Source organism: Coloeus monedula (genome assembly GCF_965178545.1).
Source record: "Coloeus monedula genome assembly, chromosome: 16".
Lineage (NCBI taxonomy): Eukaryota > Metazoa > Chordata > Aves > Passeriformes > Corvidae > Coloeus > Coloeus monedula.
Window position 1 is genome coordinate 15,001,921 of NC_138796.1, and position 20,179 is coordinate 15,022,099.

A 20,179-nucleotide genomic window follows, 5' to 3' on the forward strand; every position below is an offset into this window, starting at 1 on the left:
CCCAGCTGGGAGATGAGGATCTCTCCATGGGGCTTGAATTCCCAAAATTAACTGGTGCAGTGCTGGACATGAACTGCTCCTCAGAGCCATGGTGTGCCCCAGCCTGCAGCTTCCCCAGCTGTCCTTGGGTACTGGATCAAAGGGCTGTGCTCACAAGGATCATTCCCCAAACTGCCCAAGGACGTGGATTTCCCAGACTGTTTAGGAAGTTAGCAGTGCATTTGGACTAAAACTCCTCCTGGCCCCCTTCCAGATGAATTATTTTCACCTCCTGCTTTTTGGAAAAGAAAACATCTTCCCACAAGCATTTATAGGGAGAAAGCTGCTGCTGGCAGGTGGGAGGAGTAGGGCAGAACACAGTGGGCATTGAAGGGTGGATGTTAAAGCTAAAACATCTTCCAGTTTTATTGGGATTCTGGACTTGCAGCAAGGAACCCTCAGCTGCTTGGCCATTGTTTTTAAGCAGTACTTCTGGATTTGCTCTGCTAGAAAACACCAAAACCAACTTCTTTGAGGGACTTCTGTATAAATATCCCTGTGTACCTCTGCACTGGGAACTGGACACTCTGTGCAGTACATCCTACTGTGGATTGCATCTCCTTTGAACATACATCACCTTCCAGTTTTGGATATTTGAGGCTTCTTCCAACCCAAACCAGGCTATGATTGTGATCTTCAGTGTTCTCCTTCTCCAGGCTGAACCCTGCAGAGGGCCACAGACATTCCCTCAGCCTCCTCTGGGTTATCCCAAGAGATTCAGCCCCAGAGCCCTAAATGGGTTTGTAGCAGGGCAGGGAAGCAATTTGCAACTCTGCTTTTCTTTGGATTCTGTCTGGCTTTAAGTGGACTAAAAGCTTTCTGTGCTAGTGGTGCCTTGTCACTGCCAGGCAGTGCCTGCTCCAGTGCCCTTCCAGCTCAGCTTCAGGAGACCTGGAGGGCATCAGAGGCATGGAAAATCAAACCTGCTTCCCTGATTTTCTTTTCCTGCTTCATCCAAGGCTGTGCTTCCCCCTTTAGAGGGGGAAACCTCAGTGCCCAGGGTTAAAAGGTAGAGAAAATAGTTCTGTGCCTGCCACTAGTTCTGCTTGACCCAAAACCAGTTAAACCAGTAACTTCAGCTCCATTGTGGCACTGCCAGTCCTGGGCCATGAGGTGCAGCAGCTCTGTCCCTGCTTTGTGTTGTTCAGCCTGGAGAAGAGAAGGCTCCAGGGACACCTCAGAGCCCCTTGTAGTGACTAAAGGGGCTCCAGGAGACTGGGGACAAGGCATGGAGGGACAGGACACAGGGAATGGCTTCCCACTACCAGAGAGCAGGGCTGGATGGGATATTGGGAAGGAATTGTTCCCTGGGAGGGTGGGCAGGCCCTGGCACAGGGTGCCCAGAGCAGCTGTGGCTGCCCCTGGATCCCTGGCAGTGTCCAAGGCCAGGCTGGACATTGGGGCTGGGAGCAGCCTGGGACAGTGGGAGGTGTCCCTGCCATGGCAGGGGGTGGCACTGGATGACTTCTAAGGTGCCTTCCAGCCCCAACCAGTCTGACATTCCCTGGTTCTCCACCTCCAAGGTGAGCTCATTTGGCACGTCCTTTGCTTTTCCAGAACCTGATCAATAAGATGTGGCTGGGAGTCCCATCCCAGGACAAGATGGAGATCAGGAGCTGCCTGCCCAAGCTGCTGCTGGCTCACCACAAAACTCTGCCTTACTTCATCAGGAACAAGCTCTGCAAAGTCATCGTGGACATCGGCCGCCAAGACTGGCCCATGTTCTACCACGACTTCTTCACCAACATCCTGCAGGTAAGAAGTCTATCCATGAATGAAGCCAATTTTTCCCTTAGAAACATCATTTTGTTTCCTTGAGCAGGGATTTCTTTTGATGAAGATTAAATATTAAATGTTGCTTCGTAAATTCCTTTTTGATTTTGTGGTAACACTCAACTTTTTACATGTTACATTTCACTCTAGGGTTAAAAGTGTTTTGAGGAAGGAACAATATTGTGCCACAAGTATTCACTTTGAACTACTATGGGCTAGTTCTTGAAAATGCAGGGAGTGTAAGTTGTTCTTTAAACAAAAGAAAATCAATAAAACCATGGATGTGTCACTGATTCTCAGAAGGGCAGTTTCTCAATGGGGCTGTTGGAGGTTTTTCACCCAACAGCCAAAGACACCCCAAAATCTCTGGTACCTCATCCTTAAGGTCACTAATGGGATGTTGTTGGGGTGTTTAAGAGGGCTCCTGCAGGAAGGCTCAGCTATGAATTGGAGGATCCTGACTGAATCCACGTTATTAGCTGGAATGTTGGTTGCACTTCAGCATCCTTACAGGGAATCCTGAGCCAGGCTGCTGCTGGAGCCTCACCAGGCTAGTGCAAACCTCTTTTTGTTGGAGTATTTTGTCTCCAGTTCCCTTAAAATTGTTCCTAATTGGCTTAAAGAGGCTGAGTGTAAACTGAAGTGCTGCACAGGCTTTTTCTGCTGACATAATTACATGATTTGAATGCAGCAAAGCCCACGGCCAAGCCACAAGGCAGTTATTTAAATCCGAGTCCTTGAGTGGCAAGAGTTTATTTGTTAAGGCAAATGGATCTAGTATTAATTGCAAAATTAAAAAAAAAAAGACTATCTTGGCTCCAGAGCTCATTGCTGGCTGGTGTAATCACTTTGCTGACAGTGCTCTGGAGAGGGAGGTGCTGCAGGTTTTGCCTCAGTTGTCAGTTTGATAACAAATACTTGGAGATAACTGTTTCCACTTGGAGTTTCACCTCTCGTTTCACCTGGATCCAAACTGAAAGGCAGCCTGAGCTCTCCTGGCCTTTCTAGCACCCTGGGGTTTTCTTAAGGGATTGCAGAGCTCCCTTGAGGAATCTATTTTCCCTTAAGCCTCTCCTTGTGAGCTCAGCAGCGGAGGGAAATGTTCCCATAAATTATGTGGCAGACACATTCCTAAAATGTTCAGAAAAAGTGGAAGAAAAACAGTAATGCTGAATTCCAGGGCCTCAACAGAAGGAAGAGTAGCACAGGAGCAGAATGATTTGCTGTTAGAATTGCAGATGAGCCCTGTTCTCAGGACTTCTCTGAGATCATTTGCAACATGTTCTTTAGCATTAAATTGTATCCCAGTACTCTGAGTAGTCTCTAAACCTTTTACTGAACCTCTGGAGGGGTGGAGAAGAAAGGTAAATTGAGCTATTGTGTTGTCATTCTGCAAATCCAGTAATTCTACATAAAGTGCTGCTTCCTTAGAGGTTTAAAATTTGTTTAGCCTGACTGAGGTACCAGTGCCTGGTATTGGTAAAACTCCCTGGGTTTGTCAGAAAATATTCTGAGAGATGATTTTCAGTCCCTTCACAATTTACCAACAAGTTGGGTGTTTCATTGAGCTCTTTGCCATCTGCTCCTGTGTCTGGGACTTCCTTTCTAAAAGCCAAGATGTGTGTCCAGATGAAGAACTTTTAGATGGGCTGTTTGCTCCCCAAATATTTCACCAACCTCAGTGTTTTTAGCGGTGTTAACTCAGCCTAGCTCTCCTTTGGAGGGTTAGGGGATCAGGACCAAAGTCAGCCTGGATTACAGAACTATGGCTTCAAGGATTACTTGTAGCAACCAGGATTGGTTTTGGGCCTTTTTTCTCCCAGAGAGAGCAGTGCATAAATCCCTTTGGATGTGTCTGGTCAGCAGTGAAGAGCTGGAAAGAAAACTTTGTCCCACTTGAACAAGTCTCTAATATCCCAGTGGCTGAGGGAGGCACAAGTCAGCTTTTTGTCCAGCCCTGTTCCAGCATGGGCAGAAATTTCTCTTTCTGGGGGAAACGCAATTTCCAGTTTGAGATGAAATACAGGTGCAAAGGGAGGTCAGATCCCTCATCTGTGTCCTGGGGCTGTCTGTCCTGGCTGCAGCCTTTGGGCCTTGTGGGAAGGGTGGGATTTTTCTGGGGAAGCTGCTGGGCTGTGAGGTGTGAGCTGCTGGTGCTGAGGTGATGCTGGGCAGGGCTGAGGTCAGAGGATGCAGCAAACAGAAGGGACAGGCTCTTCCTGTGAACGTGCTGAGACACAGAACATGTGCAAGGACATTATGAAAGCTCTCTTGAAACCCCAAGGATTCCCATGGGGCTCAAGCTGTTGCGACATCAGAGATTCACGTCTGGGGAAATTGAATGTATCTGTGGGACCTGGTGTGCCCTCGGTGGCGAGGCTGTTGTAAACCGTGAGTAGTGTTGCTAACCCCTGTCTGTCAGTGAATGTTGCCCTCACACTGCTCTCCTGTCCTCCTCAGCTGATCCAGTCTCCTGTGACCACTCCCCTGGGCCTGATCATGCTGAAAACCACCTCGGAGGAGCTGGCGTGTCCCCGCGAGGACCTGAGTGTGGCCCGCAAGGAGGAGCTGCGCAAGCTGCTCCTGGACCAGGTGCAGACAGTGCTGGGGCTCCTCACAGGTACGAGTCACACAGTGCCACCCACCCTCATGCCACTGCCAGCAGTGTGTCCCCCTCACCACCCAGAGGTGCTGCTGGGCTGGCACTCCCGGGGCTCAGGGAAGAAAAATGGGGGTGATGTAGTGGCTGCTGCTGCACTTGGAACACTCAGCTCTGCCCTGGGTCAACTTAATATGAACCAGCCTGTGTAGCAGAGCAGCTGCTGGGCTCCCTCTGTGAAGAGGGATGGAGATTGGCTTTGGGCTCACTAAGAGAAGATGTTGTTGAGTGTTTCTGTCCCTTCTCAAAGCACTCGAGGTGTGTTCTGGCCAAGTTCTCCTGCAGACTGCGCTGTTTGTTAGATCAGTGTGTTTTTGAGAAGGCAATTCTGAAAGGTCTCTCTTTGGCCAGGTATTTTGGAGAGCATCTGGGATAAGCACAGTGCTACTGCTGCCACTCCACCACCATCCCCAACCTCAGGAGAAAGTGGTAAGGAGAAGCTGCAAGATGGGGTTTCCATGTACTTAAACCTGCAGGATCAGGCACAGATTCCTTCCTTTACTGTCTAACCTCTCATAATAACCCTTCCCTAGAGCTTTCCATAGGCCAACAAATTCCTTACACAAAGAAACAATGGCCACTGTGGGGATGCCCCACTGCAAGTGTCACCTCATTAAAAAGTGCCCACAGAGCTGCTTGTTGTCCTCAGATGGCACAAACCATCCTGAAGTGTCAGTGCAAAGTGCTCTGATGACAGTGAGTCAAAATCATGGAATTGTTAAGGTTGGAAAAGCCCTCTAAAGTCATCAAGTCCAGCTGTTATTCCAGCACTGCCAAGGCCACCACTGACCCGTGTCCCCAAGTGCCACATCCACATGACTTTTGAATCCCCCCAGGGATGGTGACCCCAGCACTGCCCTGGGCAGCTGTGCCAGTGCCTGACCACCCTTCCCATGGAGGAATTTCCCCAATATCCAACCTAAACCTCCCCTGGCCCAGCCTGAGGCCGTTCCCTCTCCTCCTGTCCCTGTTCCCTGGCAGCAGAGCCTGACCCCCCGGCTGCCCCCTCCTGTCAGGGACTTGTGCAGAGCCACAAGACCCCCCTGAGCCTCCTTTGCTCCAGGCTCAGCCCCTTTCCCAGTTCCCTCAGCTGCTCCTGGGGCTCCAGCTCCTTCCCCAGCTCCCTTCCCTTCCCTGGACACGCTCCAGCCCCTCAATGTTGTGAGTAGCCCAGAACTGCACACAGGACTGGAGGTGCCTCAGCAGTGCCAGCACAGGGGACAGTCCCTGCCCTGGTCCTGCTGCCACCCCAGTGCTGGTCCAGGCCAGGTGCCATTGCCTTCTTGCCCACACTTTTCCACTGAGCAACTTTCCAGCCCCTCTGCCCCAAGCCTGTGGCCGTGCATGGGGTTGGCATTGTCCCCTGAATTCCAGCTGTGAGCACATCAAAAGCCCATGGAGTAAAACTGAATCCTACATAGGAAGAAGAAAATAAAAGTAGCCAAGTCTCTGTGAAATGGCACAGGGTGCCCAGAGAAGCTGTGGCTTCTCCATCCCTGGCAGTGTCCAAGGCCAGATTGGATGGGGCTTGGAGCAGCCTGGGACAGTGGAAGATGTCCCTGCCCATGGCAGGGGGTGGAACCTGATGAGCTTTAAGGTTCCTTCCAACCCAAACTGTTCTGTGATTGTGAAAGTTTGTTTTCTGTCTGTTCCTGTTAGACTTTTGTGTGAGTGCTTATCTGATGTTAACCCGTTAACATCTCTATTTCTTGGTTACCTCTGAAATGGAGAACACATTTTTGTGTCCTTGTCCTTGGCACACATTTCCTCGTCCCTGGGACCTTGAACAGTTCCCTGGGAGTTGCAGATCATTTCCTTGTGGCCAGATTGCACCAGCAGCTCCAGACAGCTGCCTCTGATAAGCTGTTGGTAGTGTTTTGCTTCGTGCTAAACCTTTCACACTGAAGTTGCAGCAGCACTTAGAGTGCTCCTTTCCTGTAGAAGATACTTCTATATTTATATACAGACCACACACTTGAATGGGAAGAAATATTCCTTTGGGTTGGCAGGGGGGGAGCGGATTTTGCCGTAGCTGGGAAGAGTTTGAGGAGGAAATATTTCCAGAAAAGATCAAAGCTTCTGGTGTCAGTGGTCAAGAATGGTGCTGGGGGAGGGCACTGGTGGAACAAATTCTGGGCTGGCTGTCGTGGAAGCCTGGTGGAGATGTCCCTCAGTCCCCTGGGGCTTGTGCTGAGGCAGCTTTCATCCACCTGTGTGTTCACCTCGTGACTTGGGATCGTGTTTCCCAAACTGGAAGCAGGCTGCACTTCTGTGCTGGGCTTTTCCTTTCTCCCCTCTCAGGGAAAACAAACCAACTTTTTACCCAGTGTTTTTTCAAGGTAATTATAAGTGATGCCTTTTCCTGGTCTTAAAATCAAGAGTCAGACACGGTTAGAAGGGGAAAAGGGATTTTACCTTGGGATTTATTTTAAGGATCCTTAGGTGCACACGTCCAGGTCATATGCACCTAAATGCACCCCACAAAATGCCCACCCCAAAAGATCTGGTATATCATTATAGGTGTTACTAATTAGCAGATCTCTCAAAGATTCCCCAATGAGAGGCTCAAGTGAGCCCCCCTCCCCAAGGAACCTTCCCCTGGATGGTTCTATCTTAGTTTCTAGAATGTGTTCTGGAGGGGACCTTGGGGTCTGGGCCACACTGATCCCCAGCTACGAAGCTTCTAAAATGTTGAGTCTCTCAGCTTGACAAACAAGTCCAAGAATGTAGGCAAAAAGCACTAAGAATACAGAAGTTGTAAAAAAGGTATAACAGGGCTATAAAAGAAAAGGCAGAAAATCTTCATGGCATCATAAGAAGCAGGACCACACTGGCAGTGCCTTTAGAAGTTTCACTTTTCCTGTGCAAATTCGTTTGTGTGAAACTCCTCTCTCTGTTTTATTTTGTTGTGCTGTGCCTTTGCTGTCTCCATGTTAAAAGTGGTTGTGCTTCAACTTCTTGAAGTCACAGAATCACTGAGGTTGGAAAAGACTCTGAGTCCAACCATTAACCAGCACTGCTGAGTCACCACTAAACCATGTCCCCAGGTGCAACATCCACATGGCTTCTGGACACTTCCAGAGATGACGATTCCACCACCTCCAAAAGGAACACCAAGTGCTTCCCTCTGATCCACTGCTTGCTCATTCTGTGCTCCCTGAGACTCAATTCATGCAGGGCTCAGTTCCTGTTTACTGGTGACTCTTGATTGTTTTCATTGCTTAAATGAGGCCAGCACCCTTTGCTCTTTCCATTCAGGTGAAGTTAAAGGTGTTCCAAGAGGCAAAACAAGCTCCTGAGTCCCCATAAATGGTTAATATTTTCCATCAGAGCCCAATTCTCTTTAGGAACTTGGAAAACCTCTGCTTCCTATTTTTTATTTGCACAGGGAAGTGGAGTGAAATGGTTACTTGCAAGTCTTAAATATGTTTTAAATAGCACTTGAAGACAACGTTAAACTCATTTCTCATATCACTCAAGCAAAGGAACTCTGATAATGTCCCATGTTGGACAACATTTGAGTTATTGCATTGGTGTAGGATTTACTCAGCAACAATCTCAGCCTCCAAATGCTGTCTGTGCATGATTTATAGCACATTTTCTGATGAATCCCTTCCTCAGGAATATTCACTCACCTATGGCAAACAGATGAGCAGCAGAAGTATTTGTGGCTGGCTTCCTGCTGCAGAGCCAGGCACTGGGAGGTTTCTCCTTTGGCATGAAAGCAGCTGATGCTGTAAATTTGTCACCTATTTGCAAAGACACTGAAAATTCCTAAAGCTCAGAGCTTCAGTGATTTAAGTGCATGCAAAGCACTTGGACCAACTGCTGGGAGTTACAGGAACATCACTGAGAGTTTCTGGTGTGGATGGATTAAAAGACGAGAATCTGTAATTCTCATTGATATTTGTGGAGTTGGCTGAACTGAATGGTTAAAAGAGTAACGATAGTTTGGGTTGGAAGGCACCTTAAAAGTCATCCAGTGCCACCCCTGCCATGGGCAGGGACACCTCCCACTGTCCCAGGCTGCTCCAAGCCCCAATGTCCAGCCTGGCCTTGGGCACTGCCAGGGATCCAGGGGCAGCCACAGCTGCTCTGGGCACCCTGTGCCAGGGCCTGCCCACCCTCCCAGGGAACAAGTCCTTCCCCATATCCCATCCAGCCCTGCCCTCTGGCACTGGGAAGCCATTCCCTGTGTCCTGTCCCTCCGTCCCTTGTCCCCAGTCCCTCTGCAGCTCTCCTGGAGCCCCTTTAGGCCCTGCAAGGGGCTCTGAGGTGTCCCTGGAGCCTTCTCTTGTCCAGGTGAGCACCCCCAGCTCTCTCAGCCTGGCTCCAGAGCAGAGGGGCTCCAGCCCTTGGGGCATCTCCGTGGCCTCCCCTGGGCTCTCTCCAGCAGCTCCACGTCCCTCTGCTGTTGGCCCCAGGGCTGGGGCAGCTCTGCAGGTAGGGTCTCACCTTAGGGGGCAGAGGTACAGAATCCCCCCCTCCCCTGCTGCCCACACTGGGGCTCAGCCCAGCACAGAGGGGGTTTCTGGGTGCTCACAGCCAGGACATGGCCAGCTCTCATCCTCCAGCACTCCAAATCCTTCCCCCAGGGCTGTTCTCAGTCCATTTCCTGGCCTGCCTGGGTTTGTGCTTGGGATTGCCCCAGCCCTGGTGCACTTGGCCTTGTTGAGCTTCAGGGGTCTGTCAAAGCACAGTGTGAGCTGTACATGTGTGACTGTCCCCACAGGGGGGTTCAGTGCTGAGATTGAAGGGCTGGATTGTCTCGTTCAGCCCAAGCCACGTGATGCCCTCAGTTTCTGGAGTGCAGGAGAAAGAAGCAGTGATAAGGCTTGGCAGGGAATTAGGAGTTTAGTGATGTAAGACATAAATCTTGGTGAAAAATGAAGACTTAGGGGGGCTGTGTTCATCACTCGGGCTCTTGTGTACGTTGCAAGTAGCTCAGTAAATCATAGCTGTTATTCTGGCACTGCTGGTGTGTCTGGATGTTTCACTTCCAGAAAAAATCCCTCAGGTTCTCTGAGAACTTCAGATTCTGTAGCACAGCAAGTGGCAGATTTTTAAAGATGAGGAGATTGTTTGTACTCAAGGAGGAGAAGTGCATTGAACAACCTGGGGAGGGTGAATAATTTTGCAGCAGGTGGAAGCCTGGAGATTGTGGGCACCATCTGTGGGAAAGGCAGCCTGGCTGGGGCTGGCCCTTGGATTCCAAAAGCTTTTGAGGAAGCGAAGGCCATCAGGGACAGGGGAGTCTCTGGATTGTTGGTGGCTTGGTTAGAGGTGGGAGATGAAAGGTGAGTGGATATGGTCCCCACTTGCTGTGAGGGGGGAGTTCACCCTGGACTAGGCAGGATTAGCTTTAGAGCTTCTCCACATCATTCTACAGAGAATTCACAGCAGCAGCAGTCAGAAATAATCACCTGCTGTGCTGCTCTGTGGAACTGAGGCTCATCTGCACCTTGAGTGGTGGCTGCACTTCTGCTCTTGTGGTGTCAGTAGGTGCAGAGTAGCAATGAAAGCTTTGTAGAAGGGCACTACAGATGATGAAGGGGTTTGAGTGGCTTCCCTGTAAGTAACAACAGGAGTAAAACCTTCACTCTGTCAAAGAAACTGAGAGAGGAGCGGCATGAGAAGCCTACTGACACAAAGTGAAAGCAGGGATTATTTCTGTTTCCTGTTAGGGTAGAAAATGGAACTAGCAGCTGGCATACCCCAACCAAAGCAGCTTCATGGTGAAGCTGTGGAACTCTGCCACAGGATATTGCAAATATTAGCTTTATGTGGCTTCAGTTGGAGGCTGGAGAAAGTCATGGAAGATAAATCCCGAGGCTGTGTCAAATTTTTCAGACTCCACCTTTCTTGGGAAGCTTCTGTCCTGCTGTGGTTGGGAGGCTGGGGGATGTGATCTGTGCCTGCCATGGCTTTGGGTCCCTGGGAAGAGGTGCTGCACTGAGTGAGCTGTTTGGTGTCATGGGAACATCACCCAGAAGTGTCACAGGCCAGCAGAAGACTCTGCCACCTTCAGTGTAGCAGGGATGTGCCCACCTTGTATCACGGATGCTCAACCTTATGGGGGGATAGAATTTTACAATAAATTCCTAAAATCCAGCCCGTGGCATTGTGTTTCCTGGAATACTGTGGGGGTGCCCTGCCTGGTAAGGCCAGAAGGGTTGTGTGAGGCCAGTTCCTGAGTACAGAAATCACCAGGTCCTCCCACACAAATAACCTGCTGGGTGTTCTGAGTTGGAAGGGATCCACAGGGATCATCAGAGTCCAGCTCCTGGCCCTGCACAGGACTGGGCTGGGCAGCTGGGGGTTCATGCCCTGCCTGACACCGCTGTCTCCCCCAGGTGACCTCTTGAGTAGCCTCTTGCAGAGCCCCAGCGCAGCCAAACTGCTGAACCAGCCCATCCCCATCCTGGACACAGACAGCGAATACATCTGCTCCTTGGCACTGGAGTGCCTGGCACACCTCTTCAGCTGGATCCCTTTGTCCACGAGCATCACCCCGTCCCTGCTCACCACCATCTTCCACTTCGCGCGCTTCGGCTGCGACACCCGCGCCCGCAAAATGTCCTCGGTCAACGGCAGCAGCCACAACTCGGTGCTGGGGCAGGAGCGGGGCCGCCTGGGCGTGCTGGCCATGGCCTGCATCAACGAACTGATGTCCAAGAACTGTGTGCCTATGGAGTTCGAGGAGTACCTGCTCCGCATGTTCCAGCAGACTTTCTACCTCCTGCAGAAGATCACCAAGGAGAACAACGCGCACACGGTGAAGAGCCGGCTCGAGGAGCTGGATGAGAGGTAGGAGCAGCTGAGCTGCCGTGCCAGGGCCTCGTGCTTTCTCTGAAGGACTGGGGGGGGTTTATTTTGGGGTCATGCATGGTGTGTCTGATGGCCTTTTTTTCAGACTACTCACCTGGGGCAGCTGGGCAGACAGGTAGGTGTGCCCAGGTAAGGGCCTCTGAGGGCTCGCTGCTGAGGGACCTGCTGGCCCAGGTTTGTGCTCCTCGCTGTCCTCTCCCTCGCCTGTCCTGTTCGTTGCTGTTTGACTGCAGGTCTGAGGTGGCACCAGAGCTGACCCTGTTGTCACAGAACACAGAAGAGGCTCCGTGAGGTAAAGGCACTGCAGTGTCCCCTCTGTCCCCTCTGCCCAGCATCTGCCACTCTGCCCAAACCACACAGAGTGGGGACACATCCTGCGAGCCATGACTTGGAAGCAAACAGCAGTAGCTTCCTGCCCTTCCTTGACCCATGGCCATTTCTAATTCTTTTTTATTTTCACTTCTTGAATTTATTTTTAAACACCACCAAGCACAGTTTGGGGAGCTCTGTTCAGTGCTGAATGGCTCCACCTCCAAGGCTCTCCACAAGCTTGGCTGGAGGCAGCAGGGAAGCAGCAGCACCTTGGGAAGCTGTGTATTCTCATTTTCCAGGCTGTTACTGCCACCTTTTGTTCCCTAGGACACCTCCACTGCCTTATGTCAGATATTCCTACTTGTAGGGGAGAAAGTGAGACTCGTCTTGTTGTTGTGTTGAGTGGCTGAGCCTGGGTGTTGGCAGGGTGGTGACTTGGTGCTGCCTCTCATCACAGGGCTGCTGACAGTGGCAGAGAGGTTGCAACTGTGTGAAAGTGCTGAGTATCTTACTACAGGTACACAAAGGTGGAAATAAATTTCCACTCAGGAAAAAAAAGCATTTATGAAAAAATCTGTGGGTCCGTTTGTAGGGAGGATGGGCACGTTCTGCTGCAGAATTCTCCTTTTCGATACTTTTAGATAAAGGTGCAACGTTGGGATGGCAAATCCAGACTCACAGGGAGTTCTATTGCTCATTTTTTTGCTAGCTCTGACTTGTGTCTCTCTCTCCCTAGAAATGAGACGTGGGAATGTGCCACCTTTGCCTACAAGGCACAGAGGGCCAGGAGTTCCCCTCTGGGTTTCAGAAAAGCTCTCCTGGAAACCCACAATCCTATATTTAACTGTTCTTTCTTTTATGGACAGTATCAAGCCACCAGGCTTCAGTGCAGGGTCTGGAGCTGTGCTGGCCTGGGCAGAGGTGGTGTTGTCATTCCATGACATTCTTTAGACATGTTATCCACAGGGATTGTTGGTGCCTGGAGTTGTGAGACCCCCTTTATTCATTGCTAAGGTCTGAAATAGGGATGGAACCAGGATGTTCAGGAGACTGGAAAAATCCAGCTGTCTTCTGGGGGAGTAGAGCTTTCTTTTCTCCTTGTCTTCTCCCTTGAGATGTCCATGAGGAGTTTCCTTTGTCACTTAAGGGCACAGCTGTAATTTTTGTGTCCGAAACTAAAGGGTTTAGTGCATGAAAGTGTCATCCTGGCTTGGACTAACAAAATCCTGAAGAAACCCCCTTCAGTAGATGGATGTCCTCAGAACCTGCAGACCCTGGAATCCTTCCTTGCCTTCTTCTTGTGCTGCTGGTTATTTTTTTTTCTGTTAAAAATCAGTCTGAACTGCCAGACTAGTCCAGGACAGAGTAAGTTCAAATTGCCTTTTGCTTCATTTGTGTTTGGCTTTGAAGATCCCAAAATACAGGAGGTGGCTGGGAAGGATCCAAGCAGTGGCTCGGTGGTTGGGGGCCAAGGAAGAGTTTCACTGGTCTCAGGTCAGAGCTTGTTTAGAAAATAGAAACTAAAAGGATGAAGGAGATGTTTGAGTCTGGACTTAATTCTTTTTTTATTTTCCCCTGGCTTTGATTTTGAAGTGTTTGATCTGTGCTCAGGTGTGCTCAGTGATCTCCTGTCAAGCAGGCAGTGCCAAATAAAGAAGGAACTTCATCTTTTTTGCATATTCAAAGCAGTGTGTGGTTTTGTAGGCTCACAACAACCCCCAGCACAGCAGCTCTGTCAGCTGCCAGAGCTGCTGGTCTTGAGGGAGCTCTTGTTAGAAGGAGTGGGGATTCCCAAAAAAACCCTGAAATCCCCAGAGTTTGCAGCAGTGCAGAGCAGGCAGTGGAGTAAAACCAGGCTGCTCATGCGTGTCTGAAACTGTGCTGAGCCCAACTTTTTATTTTAAAGACAAACTTTAAGCAGTCCTGCATTTCAGAGCTCTGGGCATGTGGGAAGGCTGGAATTGCCTCTGTGTGTGATGTGTGTGTGATGTGTGTGTGATGCTGCCATCCCTCCTGTGGCTGATGGAGCGTTTCACTCTTGCTGCACAGAGGGATCTGGAGATGATTTTTAACCCTGCTGAAGCTCGTGGCGTGCAGGGTGTGTTTGTGTTCCCCAATAAAAGCTCACCCCACTGTGGGCTTTGCCATTTTTCCCCTCAAGAACTCTCCATGCTGCACCGAGGTCCTGCTCTTGCTGCAGTCCCTCAAGATTTGGTGGCTGGCTCCTTTTGGGAACCACACTTTGTACATTCCCTGAGGAGCCCCATGCTTTGGAGGAAGATTTCTCTTTTATTTCCCAATTCAGTCCCAACCCTCAGCTCAGCAGCTCTTGGGTGGCTGATGTCCACTGCAGGAGGAATTTTCCTTTCCAGCTCTCAGCTGCCTGGTTCTCCCACTCCCTCCTGTAAATGTAACCCCTGTGTTGCTGATTCCTGCATTAACTTCTTGCTTCCAGCTGAGTTCCTCAGGGGTACAGTTCATTTCACTAATCCTGTCTGCATCAGTACGATGACCTTTGCTATTATTATTATTTCTCCAGGGTGGAGGGGGTTGTGTTTATTTGCAGGCCTGGTTGATCTCGATATTTATCTGAATATTAAAGTTGCTTTTGACTAGATTGTCTTTTCTGCTGTTTCAGGTGTAAATGGAATGAAGGGTTGCCCATCCTGTAGGTAATTGTTGCAGGGCTTTATATTTTAATTGTTCTACTGATGGTTAATTGTAACTTTCTTTCGAATGAGAAGATTTTGAGTGGCTTTTATCACTATGTCAATGAAATTGCTTTCCCTTGGGGCACCTTTCCTGTTTTTTCTCAGTGCTTTCTCCTTTCCCTTGCAGCTACATTGAGAAGTTCACAGATTTCCTCCGTCTCTTTGTGAGCGTCCACCTCAGAAGGATCGAATCCTACTCCCAGTTCCCCGTGGTTGAATTCCTGGCCCTGTTGTTCAAATACACTTTCCATCAGGTACAGCCCCACACCCTTGTTTTCCCCAATCTGTTCTGTTGTGCTCTTCAGCAGGACCAGCTTGTCTGCCCCGGTCAACCCCAAAACCAAGAGCATTTAACTGGTCTTACTGGCACTTCCCCAGTGGTGCTGGGGACTGGGAGATGGCTTCATGTGCTCTTGGATTTAGCTGGAAACAAAGGTCACAGGTGGTTACCATGCAACAACAGCTTGTCTGGTGTTTAACTTTGCTTCTGCTTTAATTTTTTTCTAGCCCTTGGAATGGGCAGTGTCTGGAAAAGTCTCCCTGACTTGCTTGGTTTATGTTTGGGGATGTTGTTCTTTGTCCTCAATCTGTGGCTTTCTTGTAGCTTTCAGTTTTTGTATAAAAACCCCCAAGCCCTGTGGCTTAGGTCGGTTTTACCTCACTGTAGAAGCTGTCAGTGCAGCTCAGCCCCATGTACATGGAACAATGGCAAGGAACCAGCTGTATAATATCACAGAATCCTGGAATGGTTTGGGATGGAAGGGACCTTAAAACCCGTCTTTTTCCACCCCTGCCATGGGCAGGGGACACCTTCCACTGGCCCAGGTTGCTCCAAGCCCCATCCAGCCTGGCCTTGGGCACTGCCAGGGATCCAGGGGCAGCCACAGCTGCTCTGGGCACCCTGTGCCAGGGCCTGCCCACCCTCCCAGGGAACAATTCCTTCCCAATATCCCATCTAACCCTGCTCTCTGGCACTGGGAAGCCATTCCCTGTGTCCTGTCCCTCCACCCGTGTCCCCAGTCCCTCTCCAGCTCTCCTGGAGCCCCTTGAGGCACTGGAATGCTGGAAGCTGGGGTAGCAAGCTGGGTTAAAGCTGAGACCAGCCTTGTAATTCCTGGGTTCCTGCCCTTGTACAAAAGCTCTTGCTCATCTTTTGACAGCTCTAAATCTCTCCAGGGCATCCTAGAATTGTTTCAGTAAAGCAAGAACCTCTTCCCATGGATTGAAGTGGATGTTAACTCCTGTTTTCATTGTGTGAAATCCATCTTGCCGTAGCTTGCAGTACTCATTGGGAATGTTGGTGTCTTCCAGCCTACACATGAAGGTTACTTTTCTTGCTTGGACATCTGGACACTCTTCTTGGACTATCTGACCAGCAAAATCAAAAGTCGCCTGGCAGACAAAGAAGCAGTGCTCAACAGGTGAGGGCTGGGGAGCTGCCAGGGTGACCCAGTGTGGAATCATGGAATGGTTTGGGTTGGAGGGACCTTACAGCTCATCTCATTCCATCCCCTGCCATGGGCAGAGACACCTTGCACTGTCCCAGGCTGCTCCAAGTCCCATCCAGCCTGGCCTTGGACACTGCCAGCGATCCAGGGGCAGCCACAGCTGCTCTGTGCACCCTGTGCCAGGGCCTGCTCACCCTGCCAGGGAAGAATTTTTTCCTACAGCAGTGAAGAGACTTTGTGGTCACCATGGAAGAGCTGTGAGAATTCAGCTACTGCTTACAGCAGCTTCATGTGTGGTTGAGTCCTTTCTTTTTCTAAAATCATGAAGTATAAAAAGCATAAACCTCAGTGTTTCACACTCATTCACCAGAACTGAGGCTGAGCAGGTTTGGGTAGACAAACTGTCACTTACATATGTTGTGTGTGAACCTTGCAGGCAGAGGAAGGAAGCTTTGTAGTCTAAAATAGAACTGGAGCACATTTTAACACAAATTAGAGGAGGAAACTACAACACAAGTTGCTTACTTAGTGTTCACACAGCTCATACAACTAATTAATGAATTAGGAAACAAATTTGATTTAATTAGGATTTTAAATTTCCTCTTTAAATAGAGGATAGGTTTCTGAGAAACACAGACGAGACTGGAAGTCAAAAGTTGCCCTTGCTTACTACTGTGTGTATTAATTACAGCAGTGGCTGGCAGCTCTTCCTTGGCAGGTGCTGACCCTGAAGTGGGTGGGTTTTGTTTGAGAAGAGTTTCTTTGCTACCACTCTAAAAATCTGGTGAATATCCCGGTGAGTTGTTCGGGTTTTTGAGGTTTAAAAGCACCATGGTTTGTGCCATGTGAAGTTCTGCTGAATGCAGAAGGAAGATCCTTTCCCTTGAGCACCCTGAGTAGAAGCAGTTGGTTTTTGAAAGCCAGCCCGGCCTCATAACCACAAGGAAATGTGGAACTACCGTAGAGCAGACAGCTCCTCCTTTCAGCATGGGAACTGTGGGGTTTGAATTTCTCAAGAAACAGATTTTTGGGTTTGAACTTCATGATTTGCTCCTCTACCTGCCTAACATGTGTGTCGTGCATGTTGTCTTGGTGTCACACAGCTTGTGATGGAGACAGTTGTGACAAAAAGCTGTCTCTAGATCTGTCAGGTTACAAAATAATAACTGAAGCTTGTGAGTGGTTGTCAGAGCTGCCTGTCCTCGGTGACAGCTCTGACGTCTGCGTGTCCCTGCACACCCTGAGCCGTGTGAACTCTGAGCTGGGCAGTCTGGAAGTGGTGACACCACAGGGGCACAGAGGAAGTTTCCTGTTCTGTGGTTTAGAAGCTTTGCATTTTGTACACACTGCCACTTTTACCACTGGAGAAGTTGCCAAATCCAAGGTTACGCCACCTCGGCCAGAGCTTGCAAGAGACACAAGTGGCACAGCTGACTGTCACAGGCTGGCACTTGGCTGGCATCATGCTCTGCATCTCTTACTCTTTTTTAATGCCTATTTTTGCAGCCTGATTTTCCCTAGAAAACAGCAGGGTTTTTTATGAGACCCGGGCTGTTTTGAGAAGGAGGTTTTTAAAGGAAAAAAATCAGAGTAATGCTGCTTGAAATCCCTGAAGTTTGGTGTTGTGGCACCGGGAATGATTGCATGCTCTGCTGATTTTGCAGCTTGGCATTATTTCTGTTGGATCTCTGGTGTGCTCTATGCCAGCTCCTGGCTCCCAGAGGTGAAGGGATATTTCAGTGACATGCCTTTAGTGTTAGAGTGCAAGCAAGGAGGGTGCTGGCTTTATTTCAGGGGAGAAGGGCCTGAATTCCAGTGTGGGGAAGGAGGACAGCAGCACAGGCAGACTCAAGGTCCCACCTGAGGCAGCAACAACTGCCCTGGTTCCTCTGTTCCTCATTCAGTGCCCAAAGCTGAGGCTGCTGAGGAGCAGCTCAGGCTACAGGAGGCTCTTGGTGCCTCCTGTTCATGGACGCCTGGTGTTATTCCTGGCAAGCTGCTCCTGCCTTTCCTGTTTTGAGCTTTGGGGCTGGTCCCATTGCTAACAATCCTCCCTTTCCCTTCCAGAGGCAGAGGGACACTGGGTATTGCCAAGGCTGTTTCCTTACAGGTACCTTGTGACCTGAAATGAGCTGATACCTTTAATCCCAGGAGCTGCTTGGTGGAACTGCTCTGTTTTACAGATTTCCTTTGCTGCAAGGGTTTTATCCAACTCTTTGTGTCTCCCTCCTGGCTGCAGGTACGAAGATGCCTTGGTTCTGCTGCTGACAGAGGTGTTGAATCGGATCCAGTTCAGGTATAACCAGGCACAGCTGGAGGAGCTGGATGATGAGACCCTGGATGATGATGTAAGGAGCAGAGCTGGAGCAGGACAGTTTAACCCTTGCACTGGAATGGCTTTTCCATTCCAACAACACCTGGAATGGCTTTTCCAGAGCTTGTGCTTTGGAGTAGGGGCTGAACAACTGCTTATCCCCTCCCTTCTGTGTGGGGTTTGAGGTGTAAAACAGCTTCAGATGCTTTTCACAAGAAGTCACACTGAAGATAAAACCTTTGGGTTTAACTTGGTTCTTATTGGGGGAAAAGCTTAGATCCCTATGTTCTGATTGTCAGAAGTATTGGAATTTGGAATTTAACATGTTTAATTAGTTTAGAATTAATTTGCTGGTTGCTTGGGAATTTGAATGCTGAAGTATCTCTGAGGCAAAAGCCCCAACCTGTGTTTGTATTGTTGGTGCTCGTGTTTAAGCTTATTTCTCCTAAGCTGGTGTTGATAAAGGTCATGTTGAAGCTGATAAATGTCAAAGTGGAGCAGGTGGCCAAAATGGGTGAGGCCAGAGCCCTGGAAGGGCAGGTCAGCTGTCACAAGACAGTAGGTGAAGGAGCACAGGGAATTTCATCACAAGTGGGATCAGACAGATTTTTAAATTCCGGAATGCCGAGGGCTGGTCACATCACAGCTTCTGAGCTTGATAGCAGCACCATTTCATAAGTGAAATAAATGATTTTCTTGATTCATTTGACACTTGGGTCATCTGGATAATTAGCTGTCATACCCTTGTAAAGACCATGTTGGTGTTTGGATGCCTTTCCATGGTGATAATAATGTCACAAATAAGGGCATAAATTATCTAGAGCAGTCCTGATGAAGTTGTCCTTATGCTTCAGAAACGGGCTGGCAAATGATGATACTGGCAAGACTTAAAGCTTTTGGTATAAAACTTGAAAAGGGTTTTAGTTCATTATTTAAGGAGAAAACTAAGTCAGGACATGCTGCCTTTGATTCTGTTGCTTATTTGCTGTGTGTGTTTCTTGTTCGATTTTTACCTTCTCATATTAATGGCAGGTTTGGGATATGATGGGAACAGGCAGCTTCTTTCTCAGTCACCTGTGTAGCTGAGCATGGAAAGAGTCTTTTAGGCTTCATGTAATTGTTCAATTCACCTGTCAAGTTATTGCCACTCTTTCCCCTCCCTTCTCCTGCACTGCCCCCCTGGTTTTATCAATTCTCAATGAAAACAGGATGAATTCTATATGAAAACCAGTTTGAGTGGAGTGTGCAAGTTAATTTCTCTAAGGTGCTGCTTGGGGGGGGTTTCTCCCTCCTGTCCCTCCCTTGCCAGTGTCCCAAAAGCTCCGTGTTCCCCAGGGCAGGGCTGTGCTCACGCTGTGTCTCTTTTGTCTGCAGCAGCAAACGGAGTGGCAGCGGTACTTGCGCCAGAGCTTGGAAGTGGTGGCCAAAGTCATGGAGCTCCTGCCAACTCACGCCTTCTCCACACTTGTAAGTCCTTCCCCAGGCCCAAAGTGCCACATGGAGCGAGCACCAACTGCTGTAGATTTTTTTGATAGATGCCTCAGTGCCAAAAAGAAATAGGGAAATTTGGGGTTGGATGCAAAACTTGGCAAGGGGAGATAAGAAATTGAAGAGAAAAAATTGCTTCTTTGGCTTTGTTGCATTTCTTGGTGTGTTTTGAGGAGAGTACTTCGGTGTCTTAAGTCCAGCTTGGTGGACACTCTTTAGAAATTCCCACCTCTCAAAGTGTAAACATTTGGCAGCAACCCCTCAGTGCTGCTTATCTTGGCCTTTGCCTTGGAGGCAGGGCTGTGAATTGGGCAGATAAATGTCATTATTAGGGCTTTAAGGAGAGTGGAATCTTTGTTTAAGTTAAAGGCTAGATGGAAATGCTGGAGAGAGGCCTTGGACAGTTGGGATTATCTGTTCTGGATAAGTGCCTCTCTTCAGCTGCTGTCACTAACTTTGGGGGTGTAAAAGTTGTCTGGGTTTGTAGCATCATAACAATTCTGAGGAGGGGATCTTGAGGCTGGAAGTGTGGTCCAGAATTCAGGGCAGTCCATGTGGTTTTGCTGGGTGAGGAGAAAGGGAAACAACAGCAGTGGGATCTCAGCAA

At 49.3% G+C, this 20,179-nt stretch overlaps 1 protein-coding gene across 1 annotated transcript in view; it reads left to right on the plus strand.

The window, feature by feature from the left end:
• Positions 1-20,179, plus strand: part of XPO6 (exportin 6) — a 56,823-nt gene that overhangs the window by 19,601 nt on the left and 17,043 nt on the right. Inside the window, exons 4-11 of the mRNA XM_082291852.1 lie at positions 1,597-1,794; positions 4,273-4,432; positions 4,823-4,900; positions 10,825-11,278; positions 14,450-14,576; positions 15,634-15,743; positions 18,010-18,118; positions 19,459-19,551. Coding sequence (XP_082147978.1) covers positions 1,597-1,794; positions 4,273-4,432; positions 4,823-4,900; positions 10,825-11,278; positions 14,450-14,576; positions 15,634-15,743; positions 18,010-18,118; positions 19,459-19,551 — 1,329 coding nt within the window. The remainder of the gene's footprint in view (positions 1-1,596; positions 1,795-4,272; positions 4,433-4,822; positions 4,901-10,824; positions 11,279-14,449; positions 14,577-15,633; positions 15,744-18,009; positions 18,119-19,458; positions 19,552-20,179) is intronic.